At 43.9% G+C, this 12,626-nt stretch overlaps 2 protein-coding genes across 2 annotated transcripts in view; both read right to left on the bottom strand.

The window, feature by feature from the left end:
• Positions 1-12,626, bottom strand: part of LOC121199043 (tumor necrosis factor receptor superfamily member 14-like) — a 751,306-nt gene that overhangs the window by 539,850 nt on the left and 198,830 nt on the right. The window lies entirely within an intron of this gene.
• LOC121198445 (glutamate receptor U1-like) lies at positions 4,412-12,496 on the bottom strand. The gene is made up of 10 exons (XM_041062608.1): positions 12,373-12,496; positions 12,164-12,235; positions 9,358-9,389; positions 8,530-8,709; positions 7,639-7,862; positions 6,973-7,070; positions 6,459-6,676; positions 6,064-6,283; positions 5,000-5,250; positions 4,412-4,920 (listed from the first exon to the last, which is right to left on the bottom strand). Exons 2-10 carry the CDS (start codon positions 12,222-12,224, stop codon positions 4,822-4,824), a joined length of 1,383 nt encoding a protein of 460 aa, XP_040918542.1. The 5' UTR covers positions 12,225-12,235; positions 12,373-12,496; the 3' UTR covers positions 4,412-4,821.

Genomic DNA, 12,626 nt, shown 5'->3' with positions numbered 1-12,626 from the left:
CAGAAAACTATGGCATTTTGTGACCTGTGTTCTTTCCCTCCACCTCCTTCATTCTTATCATACACTGCATTAGAGCTGCATTCCCATCCATAACAGCAAATTGGCTTTCCTTCATGTCCTGCCTTCAGTGGGTTTCCTTATAATGAAATTTTCCTTCATACGAGGAGTCCGTCTGGTCCTCAGCAAGGGAGCAAGAGCAAGAGACCAACTGAAATTCACAACCAAGAGTAAGCAAAAAAAAAACAACAACCTGGGACTAAATTTTGCTCAGTTTAACGGTTTCATGCAGGAATTTGGGGGATTCCTATCCTGATATGAGGGAGAAAAGATAAGAAGATAAAGAGTTTCATCCACATCCTAGAGTCTGCATTAACATACGTTAGTAAGCTTTTAATTGAGGAAGAGAGAGGCAGAGCGTGTTTGCTGGTGTGGGATGTTGGGGCTACAGAGGCGGTGTGTGTGTGTGTGTAGATGGGGGGGGGGGGGGGGGGGGCAGGAAATCTGTGGGATATAAAGCCTAATCTGCTTAGGCACTTCCCTGTCGGCCGAGCTGCAGACTGTGGCTGAGAGGAATACGTGCTAGCTTAGAGCAGCTGTCAGGAGCTGCCTGCCACCAAATCAATACTGGTCTTTTTCTCCTCTACCCCCTCTGTGTCTCTCTCATGCCTCCACCCCCCTGTCGCCTCAGCCTCAGCCGTCAGCTTCTCCTGCCGGTGCTAAATCAATGACTCCTGAAGCTGATTAGCAGGTTCAAGTACAGGTCATTTCTCACAAACCACAGTGAACATACTCACAGTGACTGTAATGACAGTCACTGTGAGTATAACTCCACCAGTGTGGTGGCTACATGCTCACATGCTAAACACATTTTCCTCAGCTTTTTTTTTTTTTTTTAATGTGCAGAACAGAACTTTCAATTTTCCACTGTTTGGTAAAGTTCAGCTCTTGATTTTAACAGTGTTGCCAGAAACCGAACAGAGCAGCTTCTGTTCACAAAACAGGCTCATGGTGACGGCTTCCTCAGCGACAGAGGAACCTTAAAGTCACAGTGCAAAGGAAGTTAGAGCATCTTTATATTCAGTCATGTGACGTATCTCCAGAGACGTTATAACAGAGCAAGACAAATTTTATTCTGGGGAAACATCATCAAACTTTGTAAGCATTTTTTTTTATCAGATTTGACTGATGAGTCTATACATGCAGTTATGGATCTCTCCCCATTCATTAGCCCACGATAAGTGCTTGGGGGGCTTTGCCAAGATGGCGAGACTTGTGGTGAGACTCGCCCTCAAAGATTTTGGTATTTCCATGTGAAACAGAATATTTGAGCAGGTTTCAGTTGCTACAGGGATTTAAGTCAAATCCCTTGGATGTGATTGGATCACTCAGTGTGGGCAGGGCTTAGAGAACACGACGAAGCAATAGAAAAATCTTCAAAACACTCAATTTTTCTAAAAGGTGATAAGTTTGCAAACTTTGGAGCTGCGTGAAGAGAGACACGCACAGTGGACGAGGAGCTGCAGAGGACCAGCTTTTAGCCTCCACACACACCTCCCTCACCGTGTGTCACACACACACCTCCTGCTATGATACTGCCCTTCTAACTGCACCAGCTGCACAGTCAGGTGCAGTTTTCCAGTATCTAATGGGTGAGACAGTTATTTCATAGTGTTGTTTCTGTGTGTCAGTGATAGGCTGCTGACCTGTCCAGGGTCACCAACCCCCCCACCAACCAAAACCCTCAAAAGGATAAGTGCTCTAGCTAATTGATACATGGAGATGTCTGTGAGTGCAGAGTGCACAATTAGTCACTGTCAAAAAATGTTTTTATGTTTCACAGGAAGTGGAAAAAGATGCTATGACAGAAAAATACTCTAAAAAGGATTTTTCTGCTAAATGTTTGTATGTAGCAAGAAATGAATGAACAATTAACAAAGACACTGGATTACAAGTTGGAAAAAGTATTAGCTAACTAGACAGGAAATATAACACTTTAATTAGCATCCTGATGGTTGTACTTGTATACTTGAGGTTGGAGTCCACCTTTAATCTTTAATTTACTACGACATCCCTGCTACAACTCACATGCAACAACCTTTAACTCATGCACTGTGTTCATCAGATGTATTTACTCAGTCTAATGCTGGAGGCGGTGCAGCCGCTGTGAGTTAATGCATACATACTCTATCTGATCAATGAAGTGACTGACATGCACCCCACTGAACTCCACACCAATAGAAATCCAATAGCACCTCCAAGTGGTGACACAGGTGCATAACAAGCTGTGCACTGCAAATCTGACACATACAGATGATGGAGGGTTAATCAGCTTTATATATTATAATTATAAATAATATTATATATTCATGTTGTTTACCATTAACCTTTTTGCATCAATCACTAGTGTCCCAGCTCTGAGCCTGGAATATAAAGGATGAAGACTGATTGTGTATTCATACAGGAATGTGTATGTTTACATGTGGAAGAAAATCTTTTAACGGTGTGGAAGGATGCTGGATTAAATTCAAGTCAGGTTTTATTGATATAGCTCTGTATCACAAACCACAAATTTGCCTCAGGGAGCTTCACACACACAGCATCACAACTCTGGATCCTGGAATCAGAAAATCCTCCAAAAAAAAACCTTTAACGGGAAAAAATTGAATAAACCTTCGGAGGAGCAGCAGAGCAGGGATCCTTCTTCCAGGACGGACAGACATGAAATAGATGTCATGTGTACAGAGCAGAGTAACAAAGACAAAACCAATCACATCATTGACATGTCTAGGAAAAGGAAGAGAGAAACAAGGAGGCTGGGACAACTGGAGGATGAAGCTCCAGATCCAAGACATCTGGAAGGAGGCACAGACTGTGAGGAGATGGAGAGAAGTCCCAGGGTGAACGGTGGTCCAGCACAGAGAAGCGGAGTGAAAAGAAACGACAGGGAGGAGAAAATAAGGGCACAGAGAGACAGAGAGAGTGCGTTTGAGGGAATAAACAAACAGGGAGGCAGAGAGATGCAGTGGTTTTCAGAAAGTTTCCACTGATCTCATCAGCAGGACAGCACAGACTGTACTGCATGAACCAGGGTTAATGGACTCACTGAGGCTGAGACTGACCCGTCGTCAGCAGAGGCCCGAAACAACCAAAGAATGAGCTACTCACTGAAAGTTAAAGCATAAAGATGAGCTTTAAGTTTGGATTGAAATCGCTTCGTGGAGTCAGACAGTCTGATGTCAGCAGGGAGGCTGTTCCAAAGGAAGGGGACACAACAGGAAGAGGCCCTGCTGACTGCTGACTGCTTTTAACTCTGGGAACAGACAGAGGCGCTGCATTCTGAGAGCCAAGAGCACGGGATGGAACGTTTAAGGATACGCAGGTATGAATGGGCAAATCCATTTATGATTTCATATGTCTTTTGAATTATGATGATGATCTGACAGGGACAGAGAGCCAATGAAGGCAAGCTGAACTGAGATGAACTAGTGAAATGTGGTCAAATTCAACTTTAGTTAAAATTGACTGTAGAAGAGAACATGTGGCAGGCCTGAAAACAAAGTGTTACAATAATCCAGCCAAGATGACCCAAAGGCAGGAATTATGGTCTCAGCATCTGGAAAATGGCGGGCAGTGTTGGTGATGATGTCTTTAACGTGCTGATACAGAGACAGGGTAGGATCAGCACTAAGGTTTCTGGGCTGTCAGACTTTGAAAAATCCCACAGCTGTTGAGGGTCAGTGTTACCTTGTTCAAACTGGTGTCTGTGTCGGCTCGGGCCAATGAGCTGCCAAAAAAATCAAAAGCTGAAATAAGATCAAGTAAAAGAAGCACGGAGGTGGACTCTGAATCCAGAGTCAGCAGGAGATCATTTAGCACTTTAGTTAGTGCAGTTTCAGTGAACTGTCAGGCCCTGAAACCAGACTGAAGTTCAAAAAGAAGTCTCAAACATGACTTAGATAAAATAGCAGTTTGAAGAATCCTATCCAAGGTGGATAGGATTCTTCCTATCCAAATGTGAAGAAGATAAATACAATGGTCATTTGTCTAATTTTAGGAATTCGTTGTGCGTTAATCAGGATCTGCAGGTGTAAAGCTGCAGAGAGTAGAGTAAGGTTAGCCCATATGTTGCAGCATTGCATGGCTCTAATGTCCTGTGTAATGTTCTGGTTGATTACGTGTATCTTGTGATGCTCAAAACCAAAACAACCAAAAGAAGCTCTGATGAAAGTTGGTGATAATTCTCTGTGGTATTGCGAGCAACAGCTGTCACGTCACACAGCCTCATTCGTAGTGTGCGTATCAGTAATGCCTTCTTGTTGCCTTTCACACTGTTGTTGTCTCTAACGTTACACATCTTGAAGAGATGTAGACAAAAAAAAATGTCCACCATGAACAATAAGGATGCGTTGTACACATTTGGGATATTGGGGGCTTTATTTGCAATATACAGTACAAGCAAATAGAAGCTGTTACAAGACTATCACAGCATGTTAGTCAGGAGTGGGACATGGACATCTGACAAAATTCAACCACACTGAACAATAAACCAATCAGAGTGATTAGTACTTGCTGTCTGAAGCTCTGTGTCCCTCGGTTTGTTGCCTAATCTGTGTAGCTGCTACATGATAATATGTTCTATGTGGTGACTGAGTTTTTCTGTTTGACTGAGTCCAAAACACACTGAACGACCACACAACACGCTGCTGTCGCTACGGAAACACAGAGAGAGCTGGTGTGTTTGATGGACCAGGGCAGAGGCTCTCAGCTTATTCTGATCTCTGACTCTATCTTATCAAAAGCTAAATACGTAAACTTTTTCCTTCAGGCTTTGCTTTTGTCTGAGCTGTCTTGCTCTGTGCTCTCCCCTCCGCTGCCAAACCTCCGGTTCAGCTCTGCCGTCAACACCGAGCAGCAAGACTTCTGTCAAAGAAAAGGAGAAAAAGGTCAGGAATAAAATCAGCCCGTGATGTGATCACACCATGTAAGACTCTGCCCTTACCTTGCCGTCCTTAGCTTGGTTACGGGCCCTGGACAACAGCTCCAGCAGGGCCAGCAGTAGCCCCACACCCAGTCCCAGGCCCAAGAGGAGGAAGAGACCCCTCAGGTCGTGGGGCTGCAGGGCCTCAGCGGCGTGGGCCCCGTTGGTTCCCAAACAGCTGCTGGCCCACCACTTGTCCCGTAGGTATGTTAGCTCACCGGATTCACTTAGCTGGAGGATGGCAATGTTTAGGCTTTTGACCAGCGAGGAACCTGGTGAAGCAAACAGAGGTGGTGTGGTAAAACACTGACCTGCTGCAGCCTCTTCTCTACTGGTTGTAGGCTCTCAACCAGATGCTGAATCTGCTGCTCTAACAGCCTCAACTGGTTCCATCCATTTTTGATGCTAAAGGTGGACACGTCCCTCACATTCACATTTTTAGAGTTAGTATATATATAGCAAGTATATGTATATAAATAGTCATAGTACTAGTAGTTGTACTTACAATGTGACCAATAAAGAAAATAAATTAAATGTGGATTCATTTACTAGGTATAAATGGAGGCAAAGAGTAATCAATAACTAATTAATAATTTAGCCCAGATTTTCGTTTTCCAAACACTCTGCCTTTTGTTTGTCTTTGTAGTCTGGATGTGATGAAATGTAGAAATGGATAGTGTCAGGGCATACTGCCAGTCAGTCTCTCCCGGAAACGCTGGCGGTGGTGAAGAATGTAAAAAAAAGAGAGCTCAACAGAGGAGTTCGGCTGCTGTCAGAGGCAGCCCCCCCCCTCCCTTCCAACTAAAGAGCTGTAAAGGAACGTTTCAGACAGATGTTTCATTTGAAGCAAACAGACGCCCTGATAGAAACACTCAGCTTCGAGCCATGAGGTGTAGAACCTGACAAAAAAGGCTGGGAGCAACACATCATGTGAATCAATTCACCTGGACTGTTTCACTTTTCTATAAAAAACAAAAACAAAAAAACAGCCAAGCAGCACATCCAAAGCACATCACAATGTCAGTGGTGAGTGACTAGAGTGCCAACGCAGACAGGAAACACTGTGACAGGATCAGAGGGCTCACCCGGAGGTGCTGCGATGGAGTAGGCTCTCATAGCGATGACTTCCTGTGACCGGGTCATTTTACAGAAGCGAGCCACTGTCAAGTCCAAGGACACTGCTTCACCGATGAAGGCAAAGTTTCCCTCCTGGGCGCGGCGGACACCTTCCTCCATGTTGGGCACGAAGGTCTTCTTACGCTCCATGTGCTGGTAGATACGCCGGTACAAGGGGTTGTTGGAATTCTGGGAAAGAAAATAAAAAGATGAAACATTTAAATCCTCTCATGTGCTCTACACTGATTCTGAATGTAGAAGACTTCAGGAGCACATGTTGGTCTCCCTCCAGTTTTACAGCATCGGCCTGTCTCAGACCAGCTATAATAACTATAAACTCTTAGTTAGGAGCTGCTGAATGTGCCTTGAAGAACAGCATGGTGGATCCAGCCTCCACTGTGCCATAATCAATCACATCCTGGTTAGCCAGGTCTTCAAAGCTCTTGATGGAGACGTGCTTGTTCTCGGAGTGCACCATGGAGTTGAAGTTGCTGAAGTAGCAGGCCAGCAGCATTACAGCAAACAGCCACCAGATGGCACTGACTAGACGTCCAGACAGGGCTTTAGGGTGAGGACCAGCTCCTGAGAGGACACAGTGAAACCAGTCAAGAGGCTACAGCAGCAGAAAATCAATCAGTGCTTTCTCAGGTATTTGAAAAGATGCAGAATAACAATTCCTGCAGTTTTACTGTAACACCATAGTTCCTAAATATAGAAGATATTACACGCTGACGTGTTGTGAAACATTTCTCAAAGCCATTGGAACACACTGTACCAGCAGTATTGTTTATTCTGACAGAGTGTAGAGAGAGGCAGGCAGCAGTAGTAGCGTGTGTGTTCCTGTGGCTGTGGCTGTGTTTAGCTGACTGCTGGGTTACCTTGCAGGGTGAGAGCTCCTGTGATGTACCAGAAGCTGTGCAGCAGCGTGAAGCTGTGCTCCTCCGTGTCCGGCTCAGCCCATTCGGTGGGACTGATCCTGCACAGAAATCAGAGACCTCATGATCAGCACTGCTAAAGCAGCAAGGCTCACATGTTTGTGCTGTTAGCTGAAATGGATGGATGTCTGTGGAGTTACTGACAGGAAGGCCATACAATCATCTGCCTTTGTTGTTGTCAGTTATGATAACTGCACAGATACTGTAAAAGGCCCCCCACCCCTCCATCATAGGAGCAAAGCATCTGGACTGAAAAAGACACAATTATTTTTTTTTTTAAATTATTACTCTTTGTGCTCGTTTTGTCTATTTCTATTATTTTTATTAACTTTCCAGCAAGGATCAGTGCAGGGGCCCTGGGCCTGCTCTCAGTCGGTCAGTTCAGTGACCCATTTATAATACTAAAAAGCCCAAGACCTATCATCTTCCGACTTCTGGTGGGGAGGGGCACCAGGGGTGGGCAATCCGATTCTGGGGAGGGGTTCCTGTAATTTTGAATGGGAACCTCCTCCTTGTGCCCTGATAACCCCCCAAATTCCCAGAAACAGCAGTCAGAACATGGCGTCTGTGTCCTGGTATCAACCAACTGTTTTTGAAGCTTACACTTACCTGCCCACCAGGAATATGCAGAGACCTGTTAGCAGGAATGCAATGAGGATGCCAACCCAGGTGTCTGTGGAGAAGGGTGACAGCAGGCTGAAGGTGCTCTCCTCAGAGGCCAAGTCTTTGCGCAGGAGGAAGCCGATTCCTGTTTGCATGAAGGGGGTGGTCATGTCCACATGCTGCTCTCTGATTGCAGTGAGGGTCAGTGGGGCCACAGCCAGGTCAGCCTCCTGATGGGACGGCAAAGGCACACACAGCATCCATGACACACACTGACACATGCACGGTACAGTGCACGTACATGCACATCAAATACTGTTAACAGTATGTGACACCATCATGGAACTAAAACTCTAATATCTAAACAAAGCATCAGATAAATCTTTACCAGCATATGAGGGAAACTCAGAAACACAAAAACAGCAATTAAATAGCAAAATAAATGTTAATAATAATAATTATTATATAATGTTCATGATTTATGAAATATTATTACATTATTCTTGAAATTGAGCTGAGTTTTAATCATTTAATAAAATATTTTAAAATGTATTTGGTTCATTTATGAATTTTTGCTCAATTTAGTAACAGGATTATTTATCTAATAAACGTTTGTCTCTAATGTTGAACACTCTGGGTCTCCATACATCCATACATACCATATCAGAGGTGAGGTTTTACTGAGCTTCAGATTTCTGAGAATGGGATCCCACAGGCTCCCATATGCAGACCTGAGTATATACTTCTAACCATTTTAGACTTGCTTATTATAAAAATAATCTAATGTAAAAATCTCTAATGTTTGAGAAACAAACAAACCTAGAACTGTATATCTTATACAGTAAGTCACTATTTCCACTAACATGGGTCGGTAAAGTTGCGCGGCCTCTGACTTACCCCTCTGATGATCTCACCAATCATGCCGCTCCAGTTGCCGCTGGCGTCCATGGCTCCGTAGCGATTGTCCTTCACCAGGTGCAGTTTGTACTTGAAGCCCAGCTTCTTGGACAGCTCGGAGATCAGGTCTATGCAGTAGCCCTCCAGTTCAGTGCCTCTGCTCATGGTGTACGGTTCTTGCTGAGGAACCAGAACAAACAACCTTCAGTAACAATGTTTCTGTTTATTCCTGATGAAATCACATTTTTTTTAATTAAAGCAAATTTATTATTATTTTGAGATTCAGATCTTTCTTTCATGTAAAACCTCAAAAGAAGCTGATTTCTCCTGGACAGGTGGTTTCACTCAGCTGGAAAATTATTTCACTTGTTTGAAATAAACAAGTTTTTAGGGCTCAGTTAAAGACTGAAAACACCTGATGATTTTTTTTTTTTTTTGAAGTGTAGAACTTGGGTCTTATTTTCTTAGTTTTGTCCATCATTTCTCTGAGCTATGATACATTATACCCACCCATGTTGTTGAGAGTACAAAAGCATCTTATTAATAATGCATTATTTACATTGGATCAGCCATCAGGCACAAACCAACAAAACAAATACATCAGAGGCTTAAACTGCCATCACTGATAACACAGGGAATTCTGGGTAAAACTTAGGTCTTTTTATACAATTTTATTTACGGCTGAAAGAAATGATGGCAAACCTACGAAAGTAAGAGCCTTCGGGTAATGAACCAGGATCATTCTTTCACTAAGTGTTGGTTCACAGCTGCACAGGGCCGCTGCCACCTTGGCTTTCTGCTCTAGAGAGAAGCTCAAAGGAACACTACCTTTATAGTGGTGATGGATAACTCCTTGGCACCTAGAACGGAACGAAAGAAAACAAGCACCACAATAAATTCTGGATTCCTGTGATGGAGCAAGTCGACATAATCAAGCATCGGCACAAAGATGAGAGGATTTAGTCTAAGCCACTTCTTTGGCTGATTAGTGGTTTGGTTTCATGTCTGTGAGCTTATGTGTGGAGCAGCTTGTGAAAGCCTAATGAAGCATATTGTTGCTTTGAGTCCCCCTTCATGTGTTTTTCTCTCAGCCGCAGCAGTAAATAAGCCAAACAGCCACTGGAGGACAATGACAGTCTTGTTGTCGGCTGTTTTTCAGGAGATCTGAGAAACAGCCTCCACAGTGAGAGGACAGTTGCAAGGTACAAAGGAGGAGGAGGAGGGGGGGTTACTGGGCCCCTGTGGGGGTCTGTCCTTAAGGATGAGCTTCTCTGTTCTTGTTTTTGAGCCCCCCAATCCCCCCACCCAACCATACTCTGACATTACCCATGACACTCAGAGTTGTTTTCCTTTTGCTGTAACTGTGACCAATGGCATTCTCAGCGTGTTCAGCAGGCCCTAACATGCCCTGCCAGGGTCGATCAGAGAGGGGACGGGGGGGTGAGCGGAGGTGCCAGGGGTGCAAGTTCTTCATAACTGCATACGATAACAAAAGCAGGCCCAGTTGGGTCATATAAAGCCCATGACACCCCGTCAGCCTCCTCTAGAGAAGATGGCAGGACCTACGATCTGCGGAGATGCCTGTCAGTTCACCGCCTGCCCGCAGAGTCCTCCCCCCACACGGTTAATTGATTTATCACAGTGCTTTCTGCACCACAGCAAGGCGGTAGCCCCTCCACTGGTGAGAAATGGGAGGCTGCCACAGTGGATGATGCCCCCTCTGTGCTTTGATAGGGTTCCAGCAGTCCAGCGGGGCCAGTGGGGGAAGAGTCAAGTGTGAGGAATGACTTGGGAGCGACACCCTGCCCCCCCTCCCCCTCCATAGGTCAGACGGAGCACACTGGCACAGAGCTGAGCATTAACAGTGTAGACAGGGCTCAGAGGCAGGCCGCTCTGGTTTCATTGGCTGAGTCAAATTAATGGGCGGAGCCATAAAGCACCAGTGCTTTTTCAGAATGTGAGCTATGTTTATTTGATGAAGGTATCAGTGAAATGTTCACAGCACTTGGTTCAGGTCAGTGAAAGATCCTGGTCTGGTTTAATACACAAAGTTCAGACTGATCTCAGACACTGAGCCAAAGCCACAGTCTTTCCTGAACTAAACCACAGAGAGGACTGTGAACCCTGGTCTCCGGCGTGACCCATCACTTCACCCAACTACCTCCACTGCCATTCATAAATATCGAGCTTCATTTATGGAGATAAATTAGACTCAAAACGGTCACAAATGTGTGGCCACCAAGATAAGATTCACAATGATTTGTATGTAATTCCTACATACCAACAGCAAATACGTTTCCTACAAAACGTATTTGCTGTTGTTCTTTAGTTGTATAGAAATGTAATTTCAAGGAGACAGAGCTGTGCCAGGGAAAGGAAGCCTGATCTGAAATTACATTTACAAAACATTTGTTTATTTATTTATCTATTTATTTATTTATTTATTTGAAAGGTTAAAAAAAAAATCTGTGTTGACTATTAGTTTCAAATAGGAAACACAAAGTGGTTTCCAGTGTTGTTGACCCATTGGTCCACCCCAACTTCCTCCTAACATGGACTTCATTGCTCTTTATACTGACTTCCCCCTTTGTTCCTGTCATAATTACTATGGCCACAAGAGGTAGACAGTAACTTGTACTAAAATATACTTCTGTCACCAATATAACCCAACACTAACACAACAATTCTGCAAAACCACAATACCTTGACAATGCTTTTCAAATTCCTTTACCAATATCTGCATGGGGCAGCTAATCTTATGATGAAGATTACACTAACATTGTGATTATTCCTGATAAACTATGGTTAAGATTAACACGTTAAAACTCTCAGTTAAGGGTGCAAAAACACTAGTGACATTTTTTTTTGAAATAGCGATTGTAGTTCGGTACAAACTTGGGCCTTCCAGATGAAAATGGGGGTCCAAAAGTGGACCAATAGATGCTTGAAAAAATATCTTGTGAGATAGATGGATAGCTAGACTATTCAGCAGCCACATTAAGACTGATAACTGTTTGGTTTTATTGTTGTGGCTGATGGATATAAATCTATATTAGAAGTTATCTACGGCTGACTAATTTTCATTTTGAGTCTGTAGCTGGAGTCTGACAAATTGGAACAGGCTGTCCATCATTTCCTATCAGTACAGATCCCACACTGTTCTTTGGCAGCAGAGTTAACTCACATTGTTTTAGCCAACACAGAAGTTAGGCTTCCATGAAAAGTTTGTAGAGCTAAGAAAACAGAAAAGCAATGTCTGCTGTGTTTGTTTCTATAGGTCCACATGGGACAAACAGAACACAGGCATCACATAAGAAGCCATATTTTTTCTGATCTTCCTTTTTTGACCACAGCAGACAGTTAAAGTAGTTTCACATTTTTTAAAAAAAATCTCTCTCTGGCAAACACAACACTGAATATTGTGGTAAGAATTGTGGTGCTGTGCCCTGAAAGAGAGAGCATCATGTGCTAGTGGCTGGGTTTTCACCCACCACATTGTGTTTCAGTTTGATGAAGACTAAATTCTGCAACAAAAACATGAACCATGGCGACCCTAAACGTCCCATGACCCTGATCTAAACGAAACATGTTCCAACCATGTGTTGCAGTACCAGGTTGTGTGTGTCAGTCTTACCTGCAGTGACCCACGCAGTCACGGCTGCCACACAGAAGATCAGGGCAGTGCTGCCTGTCATGTTGCCACAACCTTTAAAAGGACACTGATTGGTCTTAATTTCAAATGTCATCTAAGCAAAAGCATTTCACATGTACAATGAGATACGCTTCATTATGTTATATATTCCACTCAGAGAAACACAATAAAGATTACAAGAGCTTCCTTACCTCAGTTAAGTCAGGCACCTGTGTGGATTAAAACCTTGACTTCAACTCAAGGGAAGGCTCCAGAAAAATGTTTTAGAAATTCACAAGAAGTCTTACAAATGGCCAGAGGGAAGGGCTGTGAGCAGCAGAATGTAGGGGGAGGTTTATATGGAGGAGAACAGGGAGGGGAGGAGACAGGACTTCTTGGGGGGAGGGGGGGGTGAGGGTAAACCTGTGATTGTTGGGCAGCGGTTTTGGTCCAATGAATTCTGAAG

This window comes from Toxotes jaculatrix, chromosome 2 (genome assembly GCF_017976425.1).
Source record: "Toxotes jaculatrix isolate fToxJac2 chromosome 2, fToxJac2.pri, whole genome shotgun sequence".
NCBI lineage: Eukaryota > Metazoa > Chordata > Actinopteri > Toxotidae > Toxotes > Toxotes jaculatrix.
Note: the sequence above shows the minus strand (reverse complement) of the source record. Positions and strands in the feature narration are given on the sequence as shown.

Coding starts and splice junctions, on each gene's coding strand:
- LOC121198445 (XM_041062608.1), bottom strand. CDS start 12,224: ATGACAGGCAGCACTGCCCTGATCTTCTGTGTGGCAGCCGTGACTGCG. Junction 9,390..12,163: donor GACTGCGTGGGTCACTGCAG/GTAAGACTGACA, acceptor GTTCCGTTCTAG/GTGCCAAGGAGTTATCCATC. Junction 4,921..4,999: donor ACCAAGCTAAGGACGGCAAG/GTAAGGGCAGAG, acceptor TTTCTTTGACAG/AAGTCTTGCTGCTCGGTGTT.